The sequence below is a fragment of the Pongo pygmaeus genome, chromosome 14, assembly GCF_028885625.2.
Source record: "Pongo pygmaeus isolate AG05252 chromosome 14, NHGRI_mPonPyg2-v2.0_pri, whole genome shotgun sequence".
Taxonomy (NCBI): domain Eukaryota; kingdom Metazoa; phylum Chordata; class Mammalia; order Primates; family Hominidae; genus Pongo; species Pongo pygmaeus.
The window spans coordinates 47,557,027-47,584,891 of NC_072387.2; the positions used below are offsets into that span (position 1 = coordinate 47,557,027).

Here is a 27,865-nt window from a genome sequence, read left to right on the forward strand (position 1 = left end):
TTTGTCATATCCATAAAGTTTATTTTAAAAAACTGTTAAAAACTAACCATACAGGTTTATTAATATACTTAAAAAGTTTGTTCCCTATGTTGAAGTAAAATACATTAGCAACATCTTCTGGACACCATCTTTATAAAAGTAAAACTTCTAGATCCTGAAATGTACTACAGTAGAGTCTATAGTTTACACTTTTAATCACAGATTGGAATTCATTCTCCTTACTCCCCTACTTCCCACATGTGGCAGTTATTACTCCAAAATTAATGACATTCACTCATGTTATACTACCACAGATCCTTAAATAGAGTACATACTGCATAATTACTAACAGAGTCAGTCTTCTCTATTTGTTGTCACATATTTCATATAAGCATTTGACTTAAAGTACAAATAGAAATACTACATCCCATAATTGTAAACATTCACCAGGAGCTTCCATAGTACAGTAAGTAATAGAGGTGGCCCAAGAGTCAGTCAAGTGTTCTTCACTCACTGGATACTGCTGAGATTAGGAAAACTGTTTTGAAGGCAAATTATCCTAAGTCTTACTTGTATTTCTATAAGGATTCAGTTCTGGATATATACTTCCAGTTGAAAACACCTGAAAGTCATTCTATAGTCTACGTTAAGCACCACTTTCACTTACCTGAAATATTTTGAGTTAAATTCAGCAGTATGTATGGTTGTTAATATCAGAAATTAAGAATAACTCTGGGTCTCAAGTTCCCTTTTGTGGATACATATAGAGTACTGAGTTCCCACTGATGCTAATAGGAACCGCTCATGCATACCAAGGGTAGTAACTCCCCCAGGACCACATGCAACCCCCAAGTCTGAGGCACAACTATTACTTCTGCCAGTGGATGCTATACAAGCATATTTAAGGCTGTATTCGGCTATAAAGAGTTCAATCTACTCTTTAATATTCTTTCTATGTAGATCACATACACAATTCAAAATTTTATAGGACAGGTGAAAAGTCTCCAAACACTTTTTAAATACCATTCTCCATACAATTTATTGTCAGCATATTTACATAGGGGAGTGTTCATGCTTTAAAATGCAACCACAATTTTCAAATTGTTGTCACAATTTCTCCAGGATTACCCTCATTCTCATTTTCCGACTTTTGGCCAGCTTCACATGTCTCAGATTGTTCACTGCAGTTCTTAGGCAATTCTGATGTTGCTCTGAAGGAGAATAAAAGTTAAAAGTATTCACTGCCACCCACTTTGGGACAGGCTTGGTTGCAAAGAAAATGGTGTTCCTGGCGCTGAAGGATAACTAGGAAACCCATCAGGCTGAGCTGGATAGCTTTCCAGAGCCGAAGCTGAATGGACCTGATGGAAAGAAGAGCGTGTGGTTTAGCACAGTGCCAAGTTCATTCAAGCCTGCGCTTGCTTCTACCCATGCCACACAGATATATTAAGAATAGGAAAGAAAGACAAAACTCTGAGGCACAATAAAGTCTGCTCAGTCACCTAAAATTTTTAAGGAAATGTTCAAATTTCTTCAGGTGAAGGAGATGCATAGAATTGTCATTAAAATATTTAATATTCTCTCAAAAGTCAATAGGTTTTCTACAGATAATGTGCTTTAACGGTCAATCATTAAGCTGGAATTATAAAAGACAAGTTAACATTTAACTGTCATGAATAGATTCTTAAATTTTATCAAGTAAAATCTATAAGCAGGAAAGAAAAATAATTTATACAGATGACTATAACCTACCACCTCTGTTACTCTCCTGAAAAAAGACAAGCATAATTTGCAAATTTGGAGAGAACTAATCATCATCAAATCTCTATGCATTCTGCTAAAAGCCATTTTTTGCCAACGTTGGGATATCGCAAGTGATACTGCAAGGTTATCACTACAGAAGTTAGTTATACATGTTACCATGTAATTTATGCCAGCCATTGCTGCTTACCTGCTGTAACAATGCTGACTGTGCAGCCGCATTATGCTGTAATTCTTGCAAGGATGATTGTGAAGGATTCTGAGAAAACCCAGGGATACCCGGGAGGGACAAAAGGCCTGGAAAAACAGAACTGCCTGCAGCTTGAAGTCCAGATGATAAACTAAAACAATTCACAGAAAAACAAGTTAACTGCAGACAAGACATAAAAGCTACTGCTTCCATATTTGTCAAATACAATCTTAAAATGTTAAAAACAAAACAAAAACCTTAGAATTTATTTCTCTGTTGGAAGGACCATAAAAATCAGCCATTCCCTGATATGAATCTTTCTACTGTGAAGTATATTATTTGAAATTCGGTAAGTCTGTTTTGCATATAATCCTTTCTGCTGTCTTATAAATAAAACTACCAAATACAAATCCAAACATTATGTCAACAGGCATTAATATTTTATATATTTATCTTAACATGGTTCATAAAACATTTTTGAGTGCTAAAGTTTCCGCCCAGAAAAACATCATTTAGATTTTGACATTCATTTGGATGACTTGAAATGAAATGTGAACTACAAGTTAGGTGAAGAATAATTTTATCCTATTTCCAAACTATCCACATACCCGGCTTGTGCAACAAGAGCGGAGTTGAAATTGGAACTGAATGCTGAGGCGAATCCTGGGAGGACTGGAGCCGGGGATGGGGCTGTGGCAGCCACAGGTAGTGGTGTGACAGCTGCGACTGTAGAGGGCGCCTGCAGCCCCGGGAATGACGGAAGAGCAGGGGTAACACTTGGGGTATTAGAGACAGAAAAGCCTGGGTAGGAGGGATTTGAAGATGACAGAGGTCCTTGAGTAACTGAGAAAAGCGAGGGAACAGCAGTGGATAGGTTGAGGGGGAAAGGTGCTGCTGAGACTGGTGCTGAAGCAGAAAGCCCTGAGAGAGCAGCTGCCGTCGAGCTGGGATGAGGGAGAGATGTGGAGGTGGCAGCGGCAGATGAGGTGGCTACTAATGACCCTGGGAGAGATACTGATGGATTAAGAGATGGGTTGCCAGTTAAAGGAAAATTGTTGGTCAAAGAAGTAAAAGGAGGAAGAGCAGTGAATACTGGTGCAATGGGAGTGGAGGAACCATGTGGTGGAAGGGAAATAGAGGAAAGAGGATTTGAACCATTTAAAGGAGTACTCAAGCTGGAGAGACCTGACAATGCAGGATTAAGGCAAGTAGATAAACTGATGGGCAAGGATGTTGAAGTATATGCGCGGCCCAACGTCCCTGACAAACCTAAAGTGCCATGAGAGGGATTCCCAGAATGAGATGGACCTTTGAAGGCCGAGGGAGTAGGACTCGTAGGCTCAGTTTTGATCATAACAGGAAGAGTTGTTGCCGCAGGGATAGATGAAATATGCAGATCTGAGGTACCTGGGTGGGGGCCATGCAAAAGGGAGGCTGAGGAGCCACAGCTAACTGGCGCTGACGTGGAAGCTGATGCAGCAGTGGCTAAAGGAGACTGTACAGGCAATGTCAAGGGAGTGGAAGCTGAGTTAGCCACAGGAGACGGCAGGCCTGGGAACAGGGCCAACCCTGGAGTGGAAGTCCTCTGTGGGGTAGGGATGGCTGATGGGGCATAGCACTTGTTAGGGGCTGAAGCAGAAGAGTCAGAGTTCTGAAGAGTAAGAGAAGATAGTGAAGCCAGCCCACTTGTGACAGCAGAGGATAAAGCAGAGGAGTTGATTAAATTGGTGTCATTGGATGTCAGAAAACCTTTTAATGCAGACAAAAGAGGACTGTTCACACCAAGTGGACCGGCAACGCTGGGAGTAGAGCCACCAGCAATTACAGGAGTCGGGTTGGATAGGCCTTGGGATGTTGGTGGTAAGGGCAAAGGGAGCCCTGTAAAAACTGATGACAATGAAGCAGAATTTGGGTTGCTGGTAGAAGCGGCAGTAGAGCTGGTGGAAAAGGGGAGGCTAGTGAAAGGTGCAGAAGTAGAAGCAAATGCTTCACTGGAACCAAGAGTGGATCGTAGTGAAAGTCCTGGGGTAGGAGTGGCTGGGGTAGGAGTGGCAGAAGGACCTGGCAGTGACACTAGGCCAGAAAAAATGGAAGGAACAGGAGTGGTGGTTGTACTGTGGATGGATGTAACAGGTGCAGTGGGCAATGAAGGGGTTCTGATAACTGTTGGGTTTGCTATTGATGGCTGTGGTGTGTGAACGGCTGAGGAGACCTGCCCTGGGAACACAGGAAGGACAGTACTCAGCAGGTTCATTCCAGAAACGGTGGCAGCTGCTGATGCTGATGGATGATTGATTGTCTTGACTGGGGATGCAGTAGCAACAGGAGTTGCAGCAGGTGTTGAAGGATTAGAACCATGAGGAGAAAAGAGTTGACTTGCTGGGGTGGAAAATGCTATATGGAAGGGGGAAAAAAGGCAAGAATGTATCATCATGCTGAAATGTCAAATTTTGAATTAAAAAGCATAACCATTTTTGTAATATTTAACAAATACCAAATTAAAAAATGACAAGTATAACAGGCTCTAGTAATATCTAAATTGCTGGGTTTCATTTTTCAGATCTTTACTCTGGAGCCAGTCAGATCCAGTTGTCGTCTAGACTCTGCTCAAAATAGCCCTCCAAATCACAGAAGTTTTGAGAAGCTTGCAGAGTGTCCTTTCATATTTTTCCACTTTTTAAAAATTAAAGCATTTATTTTAATTGTGATTAGTGCCGCTGCACTGACTTTACCTGTAATTCTTTCAATCTACTTATCTAGAGTAAGTCAGTCCCCCTCATAGGAGCTTTCAGAACATGGCTTCCCTTGCAGGGCCATACAAGGCTTTCCAGGATTCATGCCCAGCTCTCCAGTATTGTTTGTTGCCACTCTGTGAGTTGAATTTAATATTCCAGATTGTTAATCTGTACAGTTGCCCCGCCCCACCCCCATACATTTGCTCATACTGACCACTCTACACTACATTAACCCCCAACCTTTACCTGGCAACTCCTTTAGGGGGAAAAGCTGTGTCTAATTCATCTTTATAGTCTTAGTACCTAGCACAGAACACAGCACCTGCATAGTTAATGAGTGTCTGCTGGGCTGGATATATCATAATTACCTCAAACTACAGTTCCCAAACCCACTCAAGGACTATTCCCAACACTATTTCTAGAGTTTGCTACAGTATTTTTATTCTGATAAACTCTACAAATAATAAGCATTTTGGGGGATGATGTGGGCTCCCCTCTGAATGTATTCAATGGCTATCCCCACCTGTGATAATCTTGGTGTCAAGGGATATCACGACTTAGGTAGCTAATGTCATAAAGACAACTATCATTTGATACTGTACTCACATCAAATTGTTTCAGTTGTAAACAGAGAATGTTCCTGTTGCAGTGATAACCAACTGAGAAATATTTTCACGGACCAACACATTTTAAAATTTATGTATAATTAAGATTCTTTTGACATAAGCAAGCTGACATGGTCAACGAATATGCTACTCACTATATCCACTATGCTACTCATAGATGGGAAGGGACAATAGGAAGAAAATGGAGGTAAACAACACATACATAATTCATTTGCACTATGTGAAGGCCAAAGGGTGTCACATTGGGCTGAACAAATTTTGTAGTTGTTTTAGAAAAAAAATATGATTGGAAAATTGACAGTCATATTTAAGTACATAAACTGAAACTCAAAAGTCCTTAAGTCTTGACCATATTAATGGTTGTAAGCAGTGATTTGGTTTCAATAAGACCAGCTATCATTTTAAACTTACAGTACCTATAAAAATGGATTTGTATGTTTTTTGTACTTAATTTCTTTTATAAGAACTAGAAGCATAAGGTATACCTAATCTTATGTTTGTAAATAATGTACCAAAAAGGTATTTAAGTCCATAGTGTTGGGTATCATTTGAGAAATCACTATCTTATTAAACTATATGCTGAAGACCATGTAGCTAATGACAAATCTGAAGGTAAAACCAAGCTATCCTAGAGTGTTATTTATAGCAGCCTCTGTTGGATCTTTTTATTTAATAAAGCAAAAGCTATGCATTATTAATCATAACACTTGCAGGTAAAAATGAAACGAACAAAAATAAAAAAATCCCAACCACATACCATAATAAACAGCACTTTCCAGTCATCTAATTTGGTTATTAACCATAAAACATGATCTGTCAAGCCCTGAGCTAAGTTAGGCCCATCATTTCACTTGTCCTCACAATAACTCTCTGAGATAGAAACTAATACCCTCATTTGACAGATGGGCAATCTGAGGCTTGCTATGACTAAGCAACTGGATAAAAGATCATGCAGCTACTACATGGTGGAGCCAAGACTTGAGCCTGGATCTTTCAGACTCACATCTTTAACTGCTATACTAGTTTGTCTTAATTTCTGTTTCTTAATACAGTTCCAAAAGGAAAAAATAAAATCTTAATCATGCTAACATCGTAAAAGCTGAAATTTCCTCAATCTCCTTTTCACTGGAGTTAAATTACCTGTTCAAGGTCACAAAACCAGGTGGTGCCAGAGGCAGGATAAGAAACTGGATGTCCTGACATTTCACTTAGTGTTCTTTACACCCCACTATGCTACCTCCTTTACAAACTACCAGCTGAGAAGCACCTGCTAGGCACTGTTCTCAGGGAATGGAATTCTCCCACTGAGACTCCTAACTATGTACTACAATGGTCAGGCTATTGTGCTACTTTGCTAAACAAGAACTGATGTCAGTTTTGTCTCATACAACAAAGCCTTTCCTTCCTGACCACACAGATCATCACCTGGGGGAAAATACAACGCCAGCACTGCTGCCATCTGGAGGCACTATGTAGGACACACTTCATCTTCATTTCAATTCCATTTTCTGCTTTGGTGCCCCTTGTTCTTTTCTACATGAAGATATGCTTAATAATACTTATTGAAATAATGAACTCTAAAAATAGAATCTGACTAGCATTTGTCAAAAAGGATTTTTATCATCCCATGTGTTTATATCAAAAAACAAATGAGGTTTCCAGTATCACAGAATGTAAAGTGAATGTGAATGCAATGCTACATAGTACTTACATTACACTGCAAGCTTTGCAAATTGTATAAAAGTCCTAAGATTAATTTTAAATCCAGTTAACACGTGCATTTCATGTTATGTATATAATATGTAACACTAGTAAACCACTTTTAACAAGTATGAATTATATTCTTTAACCAGAAACTTTTCCTAAAACATAAGAATTCCAAATATACTCAAATTATTCTCAGTGAATAACAGTGCAAACCATGACAGATATCCGTTATCTCTGGATCAAATTTGCTACTTACTTTGATTCTGTATAGGTTTTGACAGATTGGAAAGGTCTTCATTCTCTATATAAAAATAAATAAAAGTTCATTTTAAACTTTAATCAAATATTTGCCACCATAATAAACAGATATTTGTATAAAAAGAAAAACACAAGATATAAATATTTATGGACTGTGTTAGGAAAAAAATGTATACATATGGGAAAATAAATAAAAATAGTAGTAACTCTACTATAATTACTACTAATACTTTACTACTCTATCTGAAGAGCAAGAGGATTACCAGAAACTGAGTGAGTGCTCTTTTATCCCCTAGCATCTGCACCTTAGCTTGTCAAGTTTTAAATACACACTATTAATTTTACATATATACTGTATTCAAGAACACTTTCTGGAAAGATGCTGGCCTGAGGGTGCCATCCAGGAGAAAGTGTACCCTGCAGCTGCAGTGTAGAGAGGACCACTGTCATTGGCTGACCTGACAGACAGCTCCTCTGAGTACCAGTGCCTACAGGAGTGGGGAAGAATGAGAAGCCAGGTGGCAGCTGGATGAATAAGTGTAGAATTCACTGCCATTCACTGTGGATTGTCCAAGCAAACAGAAAGAAACTGTCCTGCCCATTTGCTGTACTCAGCTTGGGAAAGGCCCTATATTAGGAACTACCATGGAGAACTAGCCTAGTTGAAGCTGACTTGAAGCCTGTGAGACTGACAACCTAAAGCACACTCCTCAAGGCGAAGGATCTATCCAAGCAGCCCATTAGCCAAGGATACAAAGGGAGAAAAATTTACCCTCTTATGGCTTGACAACAACTGCCCAAGAAACCAATACTGTGACAGGCATACAGTGTAAAGGAAATCTCCACGCCCTGGTATAATGAGCAAAGAAAAACCACAGCTTGTTTGACTGAGGTGACAAAAAATAACCACCAGAACAATGGAGATTTAATTAAAGAAAAAGGACTTTTAAAACCTGACACACACACACACACACACACACACACACACACAACTACTAGGAAATAAGCAGAGAAGACTTTTACATATAAAAATCTGATTCCAAATTAATAAATGGAAAGAATAGTAAAGATTAGAAATAAAATGACTAAAAGTTAAACTATGGTTGGAAACAAGAAACAAATATCACTTAGAATGCCAAAAAAAAATTTTTAATGGAAAAGATGTCATAAATGAATAGGTAATAGGCTTAGAAGGCAAATACAGAAAATGTAAAATAAGAGTAGCAGGAGGACGGGAAAAAAAGCAGAGGAAAATGAAACAATTAAAAGAATAACAAAAACAAAATTTTCCTAAGCTTTAAAGACTTGAGTTTTCACATCAAAAGAACTTACAGAATGCCAGAGAAGATTAATGACAAGATACACACCTAAACATACTGGTGAAATTTCTGAAATCCAAAGATAAAAAAAATTCTTTGTAAGCTTACAGAAAGAGACCAAGTTCCCAATAAAGAAAATTATCTGGAATTAAATTTCCCATTCACAACTCTATACATGTGTCCTTTGGAAGAAATTTCTTAAAGTCATTTTCTACCAAAATTATAACAGGCACATCAAGACAAAGAATTAAACAAACAGAAGAAATAATAACAAGTCATTATCAAAGGCAATTTTAAAGAAATTAAATATCAGAAGCAAAACTGTCTAGTATCCCAACAAAACACACAAATTGGTTTTAAAAAGGAGAGGTCGGGTGCAGTGGCTCACGCCTATAATCCCAGAACTTTGGGAGGCCGAGGTAGGCAGATTACCTGAGGTCAGGAGTTCGAGACCAGCCTGACCAACGTGGAGAAACCCTGTCTCTACTAAAAATACAAAAAAAAAAAAAAAAAAAAAAAAAAAAAACATTAGCCAGGCATGGTGGTATGCCTGTAATCCCAGCTATTTGGGAGGCTGAGGCAGGAGAATTGCTTGAACCTGGGAGGCGGAGGTTGTGGTGAGCCGACATTGCGCCACCGCACTCCAGCCTAGGCAACAAGAGCGAAACTCCGTCTCAAAAAAAGAAAAAAAAAAAAGGGAGAGAATATGGAAGTAAAATGATATATAGAATAAAGTTTTTGTATACTGACAACCATTAAGAATAAGAAGGTAATCATTAGCAATATTAGAGAAAATTTCTAAGTTTGGGTGGGGTCAAGGAGAGAACAGTTGTTAAAAAAATAAAATGGCAATTTGACCAATACAACTTAGCAAAAGGTAAGAAAAACAAAACTGGAATAAAAGAATAATGAAAATAAAAATAAAATGGAAGGACTAAGAACAAATGTGTAATTTTTATTATTATTAAAAATTCCTATTAAAAGTCTAACAGGTTTAAAAATAAAAATTCAGCTATATATAATTTACAAACCAAGCCAATCTACCAAATAAAATCATAGGAGAAAAAAGTTTAAAATAAAGGTACAGGCAAAATATTTTTTATGAAATAAAAATAAGTCAGGACAATATTATTACTCAATAAGGACTAGGAAACAAAGAAATATTTTATAGTAAGACTATAACTCAGCTGATATTATTTTATATCTATCTAGAAAACTCAAGAGACTTAAAAAAAAAACTATAGAGGGTAATTAGTAATAAGCACCTAGAAATGATACGTTCTATTTATAATTGTAACCAAAAATATCTCTGAATTCTATAGACAGATTTAAGGAATAGAACCTGCATGTAGAAAACTACAGTATCTTCTTGAAAGGAATAAAATAAACCCTGGGGAAGAAAACACTACCAGCTTGACATGATATAAAGATATATACACACAACTGAATGGTAAGACTTACTATCATAAAAATGTCAGTTCTTCTGAAATTACTATATAGCGCTCTCTCTCTGTACACATACACACACACCCTTGTTGTTTTAAGTTGCAGAAAATGATCTTAAGGTTCAGATGCAAGATTTCTAACGATAATAAAAATACAAAAATATATAAGGGGGAGCCTGCCTTATGAAACACTAGAACACACTACAAATCTGGTAGTAAAATTAGTATATAATAATAAAATAACTACAGTGGTATTTTAATAAAGAACTCATCAAACTCATGAGTAAAACAAACAACTGATATAAATAAAAATTAATTTTTTATTAAAAAACACAAACAAAAATGTAAGCTAAATTAGTCTACCAGACTGGCAAAGTTAAAAAACTGAAAATCTTCCATGTTGAAAGGGTGTGAAGAAACTGTAGCCTCATATACTCTTATGGACAGGTTTAAATTGGTATAGGGTTTTTGGAGAATAGTGTGACAACATATGGGAAACCATTTATTGTTCATATCCCATGTTACCAAAAGACCCACTGAAAAAGGTTGGCCTGGCAAGTGTTGGGGTGTTTTAGTCCTTCTCACTGCTTTTTTATGAGCCCTTCCTCTCCATGGTAGGAGAGGAATTCAATTAAGTCAATGATACTTCTCCACAGCACGTCAAAGTTTTACCACTCATGAGAAATAGTTCTTTTTCCCATAACTAGCCTGTGTTTACATATGTGACCCAAGGCCACTCGAATGGAGTCTTTATGTCATTAGCAAAGTGAATGTGGAGACAATCATGCCAACTGGCCGTGGATCTTAGGCTACAGTGGGCTGAATTCCAGCTCCTGCCCTACCTCTGCCAGGCACGGGGTACCCAATTCACCTCCTCCCCAAGTAATTACTCTTCTAATCTGCATGTGATAAACTGCCTTTGTGCAGAGTATTCTTTGCTATCCCGCTGTCAACTCCATACACATTCATCCATCAATTTCAGTTTCTGACAGTTCCTTTGCCGAGTCAGAAAGGTGCCTACCCTAGTGTCCAAAGATTCTTAATAAAAGTTTGGAGGCAGAAAGTCCCCCAGCTCTCTTCAATCTGGCACTTAATAAAGATCCTTGAAAAAAAAGTTGATACTTTGATCTCTCTTGGGTTCTCTGTGCACAAATTCTAGCATTTCCCAAACTTGCTTAAAGAACCACCAGTAGGTCATTATAAAAAAATAAAAATACCAGGCACCCCCATCACAATACACTGAATAGAATCTCTACAAGTGGGGAACTAAGGATATTTTTTTAAAAGTGTCCCAGGTAGTTCCAGGCTACAGAGAAACCACCTCATTGTTGCTTTGTCATTCCTCATATTTGATTATCAGTTTGTTTTCACCCGTTTCTTCCTCAACTTAATTCAATTAAATGGCAGCTTCATTATTGGGTCAACTACCTTTAACAGTATATTATGCAAGCAGCTCACATTTACTTTAGTGGGGCTGATTTGGATGCCTCTCCTATGAGTTTCCATAGCACCCTAACCCTATCACAGCACTGATCATTCCAACATATCTCTTTGAATCTAAGATGCCACTTGCTATAAATCACAGTCTAATTTCAGAGAAATTAAACTATAAAAAATGTGCAATTGAGAACCAATAATGTAGAATATATTGAAATGGCCTTCTCTTTCCTCATCTGTATTTTTTCACTAGACTAAACTCTTTGCAAACATGACTCTTTGTGCACCTCTGTATCCACAGCACACAACACATGATAGGGTCACCTAATATTCATTAAACATGTTACTGAATAAATGCTATTAAAATGTTATCCTATATTACAAATAGAGAAAGTGAAGTCCATCAAGACTACAAAAACTGTCCAATATTACCAAGGATTCACTTTCAGATCCTTCAGACTCTTGAGCTTGTGTTCCCCCTCTGTCAGAATACGTCATGCCAAACAACTGTCCATTCCAAGTGTACATTTGTGTATGAATAAGTTACTTAAACACCCCCAAATAACATGACTTTACCTGTTCCTACAGGATTAGGAGTATATGGAGGTGGAGGTGGAGCTATGACATTCGCTAATGGTACCAGACCTGCATTGTTATAAGCACCTAAAATAAAAACACAATAGAAAAAAAAATACGTTAGTACTGTTCTGCGACTAGTATTGTTCTGTGACTAGGAGTTCAAACTATATTAATGCAGCTATTCAATTTATTATAAAAACTCCTATTTAATAGAGTTGATTTTATATGGAGGTTTGGGTCTAGAGTTAAGTGAAAACTGACACCAGATGAAACAACCAGAGATTCCTATTTCCCACTGCATGCTCATTGCAGTGATAAGCTCAGTGAATGGCATGGCAGGCAGAACCTGCTATGCTTACATTATTTGTCTTTTCTGCCAAACACATATACTTGACTTTTTAAAGTTAAATGCATGAATGATGCCTCTGAACTACCAACTACCAAAAAAAGGAATTCAAGATGATTTACCAAAGTGAAAACTCATAAATAATGAATGACTAAAAATAATCTAATTAATTTATCATAAAGAAAATATCCTAAATAAACTGTCTGCTGCAGTGTTGTAGGCCAGGACACTACTAGCTAACTATGGGCATAATTAAGCTCACAGTAGCATTTCGTAAGTGCTACAGATTTCCCAACCGCATAGACCAGCACTTACTTTCAATTTAATAAATAAACAGCAAAAAAGAAAAACAAGTAAAAAATAAGGGAACTCCTTACTTGGTGCAATAGTTGCATGTGGTCGGCATGGAGGTATCGGATAAGGAACAGGTTTATGTGGATTATATGTTGAAGGAGGCTAATAGATGGGGGAAAATACAGCAGTTAAAAGAAAATCAAGTAAGCTGTCTCCTGGCAACTTGTCTTTCAAAATATTTAGTCCTAATATGCTAAAAATGTCCCTGCATATCAAATACTACCAGACTACATGGGATGACAAATGAGGGAAATTTCTTTGGTTTAATAAATGTGGTTGCTATTAAATTCCAAACACAGATCTTGCCAAAGATGGCCATAGAGGTGGCCAAAGATTTTTAAAATCATCTCCAATAAGGGGTTAGATCTCATTGTAAACAGCAAACTCCTCCCAGGCCCAGCCTAAATTAAACCAAGAATTCCTGTTTCCTCCTACATAACAAAGACAAGAAACCTTCTAGGTTTTACAATCTCAAATTACGCAAGAACTCTCAATGGCAACATCCTCCTAAACTGACAGGAATTCATCCTCTCATTCCCACCCTCTTTCCTCCTTTTAGAAGAAAAAAGCACTGTTTGTGTTAGCATTCGGCATTCTGACAACTCCAGTAGAACACAGACTGGAATCAGGAATTCAGTATGTTAGTTGTTCTGCCTTTTGAAATCCATAAATCCACCAATACTTATTTTACAGTTGATGGAGCTTACCTAAGTAACAAAAAGCATTCAAAGAACTGGTCTTTAGAAAACTGGAAGTACCTGAAGCTAAGCCAGATGCTGTACTTTTTACCTACAGAAAGAGCATGTGCATGCCTGTAAGGCAGGGGAAAGGATCCACTGGTGGTAAGGGAGCCAGATTCTTTCCAGCTCCCATAATTGTGGCCTTATCTGAAGTCTTGTGCAAGAACCATGATCTGTTACTATTCTGCCATAAACAACTCCACTGGAGTTCTTGTCATGTGGACAGGCAGGTTTTGTAAGGTGGTTGTATGCAGGCCTCTAGTACTTCAACTCCAAAGATCCTTCAACCCATGGGGTTGTCTTCTCCTGTCCTGTTTACACTGCAATCATTATAATCACTATCTTGTAAATACTTTCAACCTCCTGACTTCACTGTGGTTTCACTAACACTAATTCAGCTAAACTACAAACTTAGTTAAAACAAGCTCTCCACACTCCGTATCTCCATCTGAGCAGCTGAATGCGTCTTGAGAAAAAAACTGAAAGCAATTTGACTGATTCTACTTTAAAATAAAAAGCTTAATCTCAAAGGGGCTCTTACTACTGTTAAATATTTATGTTTCCCTCAACCATTCACTCTCTCACTCTCCTACAATTTCTAGAATACTTCAAACTTTGCAACACAAAAAATAAAACTTATGCTTTGAGTAAAAAGGAAACTATGTAGGAAGGAGTTTGGGCTTGTTTCATCATTTTCTAAACATACTGGTTTGGATGGTCCAAGAATTCGTGCAGCTATTCCTTTGCCTTCGTTAGTACATTCTTCACCATCTTTTTTCAAAGGAGTTCCCTATTAAAAAAAAAAAAAAAAAGATAATTGAAACTTAAAAAAAAAAAAACCCTCAAACCAATAACAATAACCAATCTCACTGTATTACACTGAAGAAAAGGACTTGGTAAGAGTGTAAAGACTTGCATTCCCATTTCAGTTCTGCACTGCCTGGTGGCATGACCCTGATAAGGTCCTCAATCCTCCTATGCTGTGGAACTCTCATATCACATGCAAAGGTACTCAGAAGTGAACATGAAAAACACAGAAAGGATGACAGGAAAAGATAAAATATCCACAGGGACTGGTTCTAGGACCTCCCCCATAGATACAAAAATACATGGATGCTCAAGTCTCTTATATAAAACAGCATAGTATTTGCATATAACCTGAACATATCCACCCGTATACTTTAAATAATCTCTAGATTACTTATAATACTGAATACAATGTGGATGCTGTGTAAATAGTTGTTATGCTGCATTGTTTTACTGTATTATTGCGTTTTTTTGGAATACAGTATGTTCTAATTTTTCTTCTTCACAAAAAGGAGCAATTGGAAATGAACTTCCAATGCCACAGTATGTATAATATTCAAAGAATAAGAATACCTATGTTACAGTTGAAAGTAGATAAGAAAAAATGGTGTTCTCTATAAAGATTAAGTGTGATTATTTATATTGTCAAGGGTAAATGAGACCTTATTCAAGACTGCTAAAATTAACAGATCAGAATAAGTTGATAGATTATTGCAGTGTGTCATCACCCTAACAGTGTGTGTGGCTAAATGGTATATACTAGCGTGGAAGCCAACTCCCAAGATGTCCCCCACTGATCCTCATCTCCTACCTGCTCTTGCACCATTCCCTCCCAGAATGAATGGGGCTGACCTGTGTAACACATGGGACATTGCAGAAAGGATGGCATCTGACTTCCAGGCAGCTTCCACTTGTCTTCTCTTGCTTGGATTACTTGCTCTGGTAGAAGCCAGCTGCCATGTCATGAGGACACTCAAGCAGCATTACAAAAAAGTCTCTGTGGTGGACAACAAAGGACTCCTGCCAACCACCAACGCTACCTTGCCAAGCATGTAAACGAGTCACCTTGAGGCCCTATTCTTGGGCTCCAGTCAAACTTTCAGATGAATGTAACCTCATGAAAAGACCTGAACCAGAACTACCCAGCTAAGCATTCCAATATTCCTGACCCATAAAAGCCATGTGAGGTAATAAACGTTTATTGCTTTAATCCACTAAGCTGTGGGGTTGTTACGCAGCTACAGAAATATAACATTCTTTGAGAAAGCTGTTTTACAAAGAGGTTTGAGGAACATTAGATGATACAAAAACAAGTTTCTTTTTTATAGTACTTCTCAGAGCCTTTATATGCAATGTGATTCCCCAGGAAGGAAACACTGTATGCAAAGTTTCCCAAACACACTTCACTGAATGAAACTGAGATTGTAAGAATACTGAGAATTTGAGAATTATTCCTTTACTAAATGTAAATCAGTGCTTCTAAAGTACTTTCAAAAATAAAATCATCCTCTCTTCTATTTGTCTTGTTCTATAGATTTTATATAAATACCCTTAATACTTTAATGAAGTTTAGACATGAACTTTCAATCAGTGGTGAGCCTATGAATTAAGTTACTGACATAAAATTCCTTTCCTTTAAATATCATTAACTTATTCTACACTTCATACTTAACCATGAGAAGTTTCATATACAGCTACAGAAGTATGCTTACTGGGAAAATTCCATTTATGCGGCTAGGTCTTCCTTTGGGATATGGATTTCCTGGGATCGTTCCACAAGAAGATATCATAGCATGAGGAGCTTTGCAGCCCCCCTTGAAAGCCTGTAGTATAAGAAAGAAGAGGGGTAGGAAAAAAATTCTTAAAAGACAAGTATTCTGAACATTGGGAGCTCAGCTAAAAAAAAACATGAATTAAGGAACAGCACTACATTCAATCTGCTCATACATCATTCAGCACTTACAGTGGTGAATGTGACCAAAAGTAATAAAATCACTTTATTTAAATGGAATAATTAAAATGGTAACATAATAATGTTGCAACTAACAGACTCATACAAAGAATGTCTTCACAATAGATTTTGTAAATTGTGTAAAAAAGTGTTTGTTATCTAATCTGTCCCATTTCTTCAACTACCAAGAAATAACAAGTTCAAATCTACAAACGCCAAGGTCATGTTACATTTGAGGAAAGGAGGACACAGAGATGAAAGAAACATGGTCCCTGCTCTTTACAACCCAGTGGAGGACAACATAAACAAATAACATGATATCGGGTGGTCCAAAGAGCTACATACCATTGAAAAACCAAGTTATAATGTTCAACATACTATTACATATTTATGAGAAATAGTGAGGGAAGGAATTTAGGTCTAAGCTGTTTCTCACTGCATCCTCAGCTTCTAAATGATGCCGTACACACACTGAGTTAGTGCTCAATACATATTAATAAATGAAAAAACACTGCATTAGGCAACATATATTCCAATGCATCTATATTGTTATAGAAATATCCAGCTATATATATATGTGTGTGTGTGTGTATATATATTCACAAGTATGTACAATGTTATATATTTTATTATATATTGGTTTTATAAATCCCTTCACAACACATATATGTATATTAGCTATATAACCCAGCCCCTCAAGTAAATACCCCAACCCTGAAATCATCTGAATTTTTGGCTATAATAAAGAGTACCGGGGTGAATGCCCTTATATATAAATTTGTATATTTCAACATTTCCTTCAAATAAATTCCTAAAAGTAGAAATTTGGGGCCAAAAGGTATACATTTTTAAAGGCTCTTCAAGTTTACCTTCTAGAAAAGTTGTACTAATTTACATTGACCAGACGGCCTACTCTACAGGACACTCAGTCCCAGAATATTTCTGAGAAGGAAAGTGACATGATCGGAACACTTCATAAGAAAGAAAACTACAGCAGTAATATGCATGTTGCCCTAAGGGTTTTAGTCAAGAAAACTGATAAGGAAGTTACTGAAGTAAATACATATGGCTCAGATCTTAACTCTTCTACAACAATGTATGACTAAGGTGAATTTGCCTACCATCCCTGGGCTTAAAGGAGTTTGTGAGTATTAAATACAACTGAACTGCCAGGCTCATAATTAATTAATTTAGCTTCCAGCCATCGCAATCCTACCTTAGAAATAAGTACCTTAGATGACAAATCAAGTTTTCTAGGGTTGGACAAGTACTATTTCTCCCATTCTTATAGATTTTTAACTAATAAACTGGAATTTTAACTAATAAACTGGCTTTAATATTCATCTCTTATGAATCTGATTTAAAATAAACTGGATAACAAAGCAAATTTGGAAAGTTAAGTTCCTAAATACATAAAGTTTAAAGCAAAAACTTGAAGCCATGGCAAAGGTACCAAGGGACCAAGACATAAACATTTCCATGAGGCTCAAGCTAAGTGGCCAAATGACTTCTCACTCTCAAGCCATCTCTTCCCTCTTGAATGTCCCTGTCAACCAGCTCTATTTCCACTCTGCACACCACAGGGATGTTCATTTTTAACCCATTGTACAACAGCATTCAAGTTATTCACCAAAGTCAGTAAGAAGAAAGGTGCTTTTTCACCTTCAACATTCAGAAAAACCAGCGTACCAAGTACATGACAATCTTTAGAAAACTACCTGTTCAAGTATTCTCTTGCACCGTTTCTTCTCAGACATATTTATCCTGAATAAATCTTCAATAGGACGAGAATTCTGTGCATCAATAATGTTCCTACCAAGAAAACACAATTTAGCTTTTTGTTTAAAAACCTGAACATATATCGAGGTAAACAATCTTTGTTTACCGCACAAACATATCTAAGTAAGCTTTCTCCATGACATAGGGAGAAAAGTGTGACTATTTACTTTTAATAGTTCAATTTAAATAACATGTTTATATATAAATATAATAACAGGTTTATCTGATTACTGAAAAGTAAAACAGTAATACTGTAAATAAAAATCACTATTTTGAGATTTTTCAAAACATACTCTCTTCAGTGATACAAGAGCTATGGCAATAGAACCAACCCATGTGCTAAATGCATAAAAATCATCTTATGCTAAATGCATAAAGTTTTATCTTGTGCTTTATTTTAATTTTGTGCTTTTATGGACACCTATGAATATAAAAAGGACTTAAAAATATATGTGTTACAAATAAATAACTTATACATTCTTCAATTACACAAAGGAGTAGGTTCTTTCCATGTCTTTTTGAGCTTACATTCACTACGGTCATCTGTCAAATGCTGTGGTAGGTGCTTTCACAGACTTTCTGATATTTAAAGTTCATTACCCTATTAAGTGGGTATGAGTCTTATTTTTACAATTGAGGCAAATAAGGCTCAGAAAAAATAAGCACCTTGCCAAAAAAAAAAAAAAAATTATTGTGTCAGTAAGTGAAACAATCTCTAATTCTTAAATTCCTGTCTTTTCAGAGTAGGAAGGAAAAGCGAATAACTGAAATACAAAAAATCAAATTAAGCAATCTTGTTAAGCCCCTTCATTTTATAAGTTATAATCATATATGTAATGAGTACACTAGATACTTATTCACATGAAGAAATCAGGATGTATCACTATGCTTTTGACTGTATTTTGTTAGACACATTAACACACACTAATTAATGTTTGACACATTAAAACACTAATTAGACACTTAAAAGGCTTCTACATTTTTTCCCAATGAAGTAAAAAAAAGAAATACTTACGAGGCTAACAGTTCAAGAGCAACTAGTTTGTCTTTACTGAAAGTGAAACAGTTGAGTATATTGACCACTTCTGTGGGCTGGACAGCCACCATTTTCTGTTAATATAAAAAATAATTTTATTTTTAACGTGAAATTTTCATGCCAGAAATTACCTTTTTCTGGAAGTACAGTTAAATGCTCTTAATATAAACATTTTAGATAAAATATATCACATTTTAGATGAAAACCACTTACTCAAAAGAAAGTTCTAACAATAAATTATGCTCCATCAACATAACCATTTCAGTTGAAGAGCTAATGAAGATCTAAGTTCTCCTAGAAGCTCCTTTTTTATCCATTTATCGATGTGTTCAGTTACAGAATTAAAAAAATCAGAAGTATTACTTTCCTCAGAAAGGTTATATAAAAAGGTGATACTCATACATATGGGAGATTAAACTGTTCAAAGGTTAGAAAAACACTATTATACTCCTCAGTTAGGGGGCTAAGTATGCCACAGATCAGTGCTTCCGTGATGTTAAACATATTACAAAAAAAGGTTACATTAGCCATATAAGGTAGGGAAAAGCTGGGTTAGACAGGTTTCTCTACTGCAGAACTTTAAGTCTTATTTTAATTTAACGTGCATTGTGATGCACCAAGATTGTGTGGAATGTTACATAATTATTTGACCAGAGTACCTTTATTTCTGAAGAACATCCAGAAGATTTGGCCAATTTGGAGATTTATGTTAACAGTGAAGGAAAATTAAAAGCAACGTCAACATAAGAAGTAAGACTGGTCAGAATCAATATCCAAGAGCTCCTAAAATTTGGAGCAGTGGTTTTCGCATACTTTTATGTACTACCAGAAGAACTAATAAAACTATATGCCCCTTTGCATGTTTTTAAATTGATACCTAACGATTTTATTAGAAGTTTAAATACTCACAAAAGGTCGATTTTTAAAATACATTTATATATCTGAAAGAACTTTGAAACTACTAATTTAGCTCATTTATGGAAATATTTGTTATGTAACCTAACTGGCGAAATCAGTCTTCAGTGAGAAAACAATCAAATCAGACTAACATTGTTAGAAAAGGTCAGACTTAATTTAATTCAAATAAGTGTATTGAGTTGTCCCTGTGATACCCTTGTCATCTCTGAATTTTAAGTCTAAGGCAGGGAGACAGGCAAGCAGGCCTCAGAGCTTTGTCATGAGTTTGTTGTCCTGATAAAATAAAGCAAAGCCCTCATCAATACTCCCCCTGCCTCAGCCTCCTGGGTAGTTAGGACTAAAGGAGCACACCACCACACCCAGCTAATTTAAATTTTTTATATTTTTCTAGAGACAGGGTCTCACTATGTTGCCCAGGCTGGTCTAGAACTGCTGGCCTCAAGCGATCCTCCTACCTCAGCCTCCCAAAGTGCTGGGATTACAGGCTTGGCCACTACCCCGAGCCCCTTATCAATATTTCTTATAGAGCCTCTCTTTGCTTTGCTCTCGCTCTCAAGAGCAAAGCACTGTCCTTTTGGAACCTGGAGAAACATTTTCACCCCCAGAGAACAGGCGCAATAAATCTTTCTTTTGCAAAGCAGTAAAAAAGCAAGTATTAAAGAGGAGGTCAGAAAGCAGCACTAACAGACCCAGATACCTTCTTAGGCTCATCAGTTTAGAAAGTCAAGAATCTGTAAACTGATTCCACTGAAGATATCCAGGTCTGATATCGCTTCAAAAATCTTCCTACACAGCCAGATACTCTTGTGTGATCTAGATGCTCCTGTTGACCTAGGTTCTAGAGCTGTGCTATCCATATAGTAGCCACTAAGCACATGTACCTATCTGAACTAATTACAATTAAATAAAATTAAATATAGTTCCTCAGATGAGGCAGATTCAAGTGGCTCAGTGGACAGTGCTGATATAAAAATTTCCATCATCGCTGAAAATTTATCTGGACAGTACTAACTCTTCTAAGACTAAATAGAAAGATGGTGAAGATGGATACTAAAAAAACAGAAGTGCAAAAAACCAGAAGTGCAAAAAAACAGAAGTGCAAAAAACCATTAAGAGCAAATCCTATATTTTGCTTGCTGATTTTCTTCTAACTTGCCAATCAGGACACTGTGGCATACAATTTAAATGTGAAGTTTAGAAAATTTTAATTTTTTAACATAGCTATTTTGAATCAAAATACAATAACACGTAGAGTTCACTTTTCTAATGCAAATAAATTACAACTGAAATAAATTATAGACAACTGGGAGAATTAAAAATACTTAAATTCCACGTTCCAAAGGAAAAAATAAGTTACTTACATGCTGTAATGCTTTCATTGCCTTCAACTGGGGCTCGGCCCAGGAAAAATATCTCAGCAAATCAACCACCTGAAAACAAAGAACTAACAGCTCTAATGACAGCATGTTTGCAAACATTTCTAAAAGATTTATTTCAGTACTTGAAATTATAATTCAACATGTGCAGCCCAGGCCCAGGTGATACAGGTGGCATTAAAATCTAAAAACTGTGCCAAAAGAATAGCAACGTGCGGTTATATACATTTAAATCACTTAAAATCAAATAAAATGTAAAACTCAGTTCCTTAGTGACACAAGCTACATTTCAAGTGCTCCAGAGCTATGTGAGGCTGATAACTACAATAATGCACACTGCAGATAGAGAACATTTCTACCATCACAAAAAGTTCTACTAGACAGCACTGGTCTAGAAAGCAAGAAAAATATACAATACAGAAAAAAACAAAGTATCCTCATAGGAAAAGGATGGCTGAAAAGTACTAGACGGAGATCAAATGTCAGCTCAGGAATATAAAGATGGACTGTGAATGGAAAACCTTTCAACACGAGGGGAGAACAGCACTCACAAGGGCACGGTGGTATGTTTTAGTGTAGGTCCACTAACTTTAGTCCTAGTAGGTCCTTTAACTTGAATCTGGAGGGCATAAACTTAAATCATAAATCTAGTCCCTTAAAAATGTTAAGAATCAACATGAATTACTCCAGCAGCCCCTAAATGATACATCATTTGAGAGCTCAGAGTGTGCAGCTCAGATCAGCTCCCAGCACCACCTAAGAACTTCAAACAAATGAGGGAAGCATTACGAGATAGCCAGAAGAGGTGAGCACAGAGCATAAAGATCAGGACACTGAAGTCTCAGCATGATCACCACCACCCTGTTTCACTGCCTCCAAAGATGCTCCAAAGGGGGAAAAAAGTGATACAAGAAGACAGTTCCTGAAAATATGCTAAGGTTTCAATTATTCTATACAGCAAGGTCAATGGTGCAAACTGGAGTGGTATGTAAAGAGAGTAAAAATAATTTTTACTCCTTATAAAGAAATACATATATAGCAAATAAGTATTATGTATACTTTCCAGTTAATTTGATAAAAGTGTATGTCCTTAACTTTGATGGGAATAATGTTCTTAATATCTAATAAATGCTATACTTTACCAACCATAAAATTTTACAAGCCACCATATCTAAGATACAAAGAAAAATCTTTAATATAATAAGCTCATTTAGAAAGTGGCTTAATAAACTTTGTAATGACTTTAGCAAAGTGGAAGCATCATTAAGGGTGGTACATCACATACACACAAGAAAAAAATGCTATTAGCTGTAAGAAATTATAAATCTTTTTAAAACATTTAATTATTTTTTTTTTTTTTTGAGACAGAGTTTTGCTCTGTCACCCAGGCTGGTGTGCAATGGTGCGATCTTGGCTCACTGCAAGCTCCGCCTCCTGGGTTCAAGCGATTCTCCTGCCTCAGCCTCCTGAGTAGCTGGGATTACAGGCACCCGCCATCATGCCCGGCTCATTTTTGTATTTTTGTAGAGATGGGGTTTCGCCATGTTGGCCAGTCTGGTCTTGAACTCCTGACCTCAAGTGATCCGCCTGCCTCGGCCTCCCAAAGTGCTGGGACTACAGGTGTGAGCCACCGCGCCCAGCCAAAACATTTAAATTTTTAAAAGAGCATAAAGTAACTTTGTAAAGCAATGGGAAAGCTGAAAAACTGACATAAAGACAACAAATGCAAATCATAAAGTAGCTTTTAAGAATTTAGTGGGCAGAACTTCTATAGGCTTAAAGTCATTCAAGCTTTTAAGTTTTGAAGTTCTTGAGAAACCAATGAAAAGCTGGACCATTTACTAACTCAATTGGAGCATTTACTAACTCAATATATAGATTCATTCATTGTCCATCCTTTCCCCAAGCTGTTCTCCAGACATTTCTATTAATATTTATGCCTGAATTCTCTATCAAGAATTTTCCAACTATCCCTCAGAAACATGTCCCCTTTTGTGTGTGACACACATATATTTTAATTAGCAAACTGCCCCTAAGGTGGAATGAAGTTTTCACTAAACTATCATGCTTAAAATGTTAGTATTCTGGCAGTTACAGAAACTACTTATTAAATAACACTGTGTATTTTTCTTACTGTTGAAATTTTTATTTAGTGGCTTCATATAAAAACATATTTCATTATTTGTTCACATTTTCTTTTATATTACATGATGAATTTTGTAATTGTCTTACATGTAACTATAAAAATTTGGGTAAATTTACCATTACAAGTTTCTAAATCTTTGATATTGTGCCCAGAACCATAAACACTTTGAATTGCTTTAAGACCCTATATTTAAAATCATTTTAAAATATGAATTGGGGTGAAAGTGGAGAGATGCTTAGTCCCTGAATTATAAATTCTGTAAAGTTTTCTGCCAAAACTGAGCTTCTCGAGTTCTTGAATACAGCAAAAAGGTAAAAGCAATTCTGAATTCAGCCAGCAGACAGACATTAACCAGAACATTGGTATAAAAAGAAAGCTTTGTTTAAACAAATAATGAGGAATACCTGTTCACTAGAAAAGTATCCATGCACATATTCAATTGCTTTTAATTTGTATTCTGTCAAAACAGCCTAAAAAAAAAACACACACACACACAGAGTAAAACAGCATTAATATACGTAAGCAGCACAGTAATATACATCTATCAAAACTGCCCAAGCAACTCAACAGTGGCAGGTCTACTTCAGCCCTGTCATTCAGAGGAACTAAGGTCACTGTGGTGAGAGGCCCTTCCTTCCACCTTTCTAGGTTCCATATTGTGAGGGACACACTGAGCAAGCAGGAAGATCTGCTGGGCTTCCCTACCAACTTCTACGAAGAAAGGGAATAAAATTGTAATAGATATGATTCAACATCAGTATACATAACATTTAGAATTCCTAAATATGTAATTAAAGTTTCAAAACATTCCAAATCCAAATTGTCATTTTTAAGATTAAACATATCAGATGTTACTCATTCATCAATTACTGAAGATCTATTATGTGCTAAGTGACAGAGAAGCAAGAATAAGACAAGGTCTAGTTGAGGCTCTCAGTATTTCTATAGGGACGTAAGAACGCAAGAAGCCCTGAATTCAATCTCTGTGCCTGCCACTAACTGGCAGTGTAGACTTTGAAAGGCATTTTAATTCCCTTTGAGCGTCCTCACTCACACAGGGAACACCATTTGCCAACCTCAAAGAATTACTATGAAAACTATAATAGTGGACATTAGATGTGACATATAATAGGTATTCAGCAAGTGATGGTTCCTTTCCTTTACGGAATCTATCAGTGGGTGAGAAAGAAGTTGGCGGCTTTGATGCAGCACTATCTAGAGCCCACTAAATCACACATGCTCCCCTTGCAGCTATTTGCTCAGCTTAAAAATGGAAACAGCTATCTTAAGTCAGTAGCCACTAATCATTAAAAATGAACTAATCCCTTTGCTTGTACTACAAAATAATTTTAATATTCATATTTTTCACATATATCTTTCTGCTAGGAGAAAGTATTATGACCAGTCAACTGAAATATCCTGGGTGCTCAGTAGTTCAATATTCACCGAAAAGGGAGAAAATGGCATTCTAAATAATGTACTCCTAGGAGTTTTATTATCAATATAATAATCGGACACAGTCAAATACAAGTTTCTGAACAAAGTCTTGGATTGTACTGATGCCAAGTCATATCTCAATTCTTCCATCAATGCCTGAGAGGCCCAGCTGTAACCCAGGCAGGACAGCATGGTGCTCTGCAAGCATAGCTTGAATACTGCCCCCGGCCCCCAACTTACCACCTGGGGAGTCTTGAGCTGACTAGTTAACCTCACAGAGAGTAGGCCGCCAGCTATAAATAAGTACAGTGCCTACACCTCATAGGTTGTAAGGAGAATCAAAACAAATAATGACTGGAGAAAGTGCTTAAAAACAGGCTCACAAAGTAAGTGCTCACTAATTAACAGCTATCATTCCCTCCTTTTTGAATAATCAGTTAAGCATTGCTTTTTCCCCCTTTCTACTCCCTTTCCCAGTTCTGCTAGTGGCTACTTGTATGCCTCTGTTTTAAATGACAGTGGTGACAATCAGTATTATCATATAAACTCACTGTGATAAGAGACGACCTGGTTTAAACTGACTTACATTTACAAAGAACAACTTTTAAGAAAATCAATAGTAATGTTCATATTTAGATATGCCAATATTTTATTCCATTTTAATAGATCATGACAATGTTGATGTATCTAATCACTCGGCAAAGCCAGCAGAAGATATATTTCAACTGTTGACCAGAAATACAGACTTAAGTTGCCATCTCATGTGAACAAGACTTTCATATCTGGAAAATTTCCTATTCCCCTCTTTAGAATTTACTGTGACGTTTTTATGACACTAGGAAGAGAATATGCACACTGAGACCCTGTATCTTGCAAAAGTAAAAATCTGCTGGTCTACTTGGACTCACCAATTATTTTCTCATGAAAAGTAATTAAAAATCAGCCCAAGAACAAATTGTGACAAATTTCTAGGCATATAATTAGCAAACCAATATTTTATTTCAAAAATTAATTGGACACTTGGGTTTGCAAGAGCAGAATTTGTTCAAAAAATGTTCAGTATTATCAAATATGAAAACTTAAACACGTCAATTTGAAAAAAGAAAAAAGCTGTATAAAAACAAAGTAAAACAGCAAGACCAGAGACAATTTTAATAATAGCTTTGTAAACTGAAATAAGCACCAGAGCACATGGCAACAATTTCTTCCATTTCAGTCAAGGGTCGTAAAGGTATGCAACTGACGAAAGAATAATTGCCCGGAAGGCCGAAGGAAAGCACCGTGTGTTGATGTAACAATGGTACATCAAGTCCTTACATTTTAAAGTAAGTAACTTCTCGGTTATTTTTGTGCTTGAGATATTGTTAGGCTCAAGACTGCCTTCCAGAATTGTTGCTGTCTGGTTCACTCTGGGAAATGGGATCCACACAACAGCCTCAAAAAGCAGGAAAAACTTGGAAAGCAAGAGAAAAAAGTTTTGAAACTCAGGTTATTGACGGCCAATTCCTAAGAAAGTGACTTTAAACTTAATGCCACACTTACCATCAGGACACGAATTTTGCATGGCCAACGCAACAAATATACTCTACCTTATGCTTAGATTTGAAAACCCCATCATAATAACTACCATAAAAGAAACTTTCTGCGTATTACCTCTCGTTTTCAGTCACTCTTGGGTTACTGAAAGATAAGGCAATAAACTCAAAAATATTAAACCACTTACCCCAAAGTACAGAGCTATTAAGGATTTGTAAAGCCGGCTTCGGAACGGAGGGCCGTCTGAATATAATTCCCACGACACCGTGCTGAGTCTCAAATTTGGCGTTAACGTAACTTAATTTCTATTTGTATTGGAAACGTATCAAGATACAAACTCCTCCATTACACGTGAGAATTCAAACCAATTTGACAATCCTAGGACCCTTATTCTGCACAATCTCCATACAGTACCTCAGAGTCTAAATCACGAGAATTCATCTCATAAAATAATTCATGGAATCGAGTGTAATTACCTTTCTAATTTCATCCAGCACCATTTCAAAGGACTTTTTATCCATCTTGACTACTATCCCGACGTGGTTTTAACAGTTATACTTGCAATTACAAGACGTTCATCCCTGGTCTGCTCCGGCGATAGTAAAAATATTTATAGCTGAGGAGGAAAAAGACTCCACGAGCAAGAGAGGATGCGAAGAGGTAGAGAGTATTGCAAACTTCGCAAAAAATTTTCTAAAAACTGAGACTCAGAAAAACTTTTTTTATTAAAAAGAAAAAACACTCCAGTCAGGCTTCCCCAGCTTATTCACACAATGCTTCCGGGCACCTCGAACAAGAGCCAGGTCCTCTGAGTTTTGCAGAAAAACCCGGGCTCGGCGGCAGGTTTGAGTGCGGTTTCCCTGCAGCTGAGGGCCAGGTGCCGCCAGAGGTAGCTCTTGAAGCCGCTTTCCCAGGTGGAGCGGCCGGCAGAGTAGAAACACCTGCACTCAGAGTCCACGGGCGGCGGGGAGGGAGGCGCCGGTCTCTCGACCCGCACCTGCGCCTCGGCCGCCGGCCGCGACCCTCACCGCCGCGAACCCGGACGCATGGTCTGGCTCGCGCTCATCCCCAGCCGCTCCGCCCGACTCCTGGATACCTCGGCCCCGGCAGCAGACGGCCCGGCAGGCTCTTTGTTACCAGCTGCTGCAGCTTCCGGGAGCGGGCCGGCGGCTGGAGAGCACCGGGAGCCGGGCGAAGAGGGGCACGGCCTCGCATAGGGGGACTCCGGAAAAACGCAGCCCCAACAGCGCCAGGCGCCCTGCCTGGTTACCCCTACAGCCCCCACCAGCTCATGGGGACCTACAGTAAAACCAGTCGCGCCCAAGTAAACTCAACACTGCGCCGCCAGGTTGGGCTCCTCTTTCCTGAAAGCCAGAGGTGGGGTCCTGGTGTGGGAATATAGG

General features: G+C 37.3%; 1 protein-coding gene across 2 annotated transcripts; it reads right to left on the reverse strand.

Moving 5' to 3' along the window:
* Window positions 1–27,861, reverse strand: PROSER1 (proline and serine rich 1). Of its 2 annotated transcripts, XM_054446377.2 has the most exons (13): window positions 26,939–27,860; window positions 23,894–23,959; window positions 21,329–21,397; window positions 19,029–19,123; window positions 17,953–18,046; window positions 15,996–16,106; window positions 14,183–14,266; window positions 12,760–12,838; window positions 12,034–12,120; window positions 7,255–7,299; window positions 2,539–4,324; window positions 1,931–2,081; window positions 1–1,340 (listed from the first exon to the last, which is right to left on the reverse strand). In XM_054446377.2, exons 1-13 carry the CDS (start codon window positions 26,981–26,983, stop codon window positions 1,218–1,220), a joined length of 2,835 nt encoding a protein of 944 aa, XP_054302352.2. In that variant the 5' UTR covers window positions 26,984–27,860; the 3' UTR covers window positions 1–1,217. The 2 variants fall into 2 exon arrangements, with proteins under 2 accessions (XP_054302352.2, XP_054302353.2); XM_054446378.2 differs by lacking the exon at window positions 23,894–23,959 and having other exon boundaries at window positions 26,939–27,861.
* Between the last annotated feature and the right edge of the window lie 4 nt (window positions 27,862–27,865).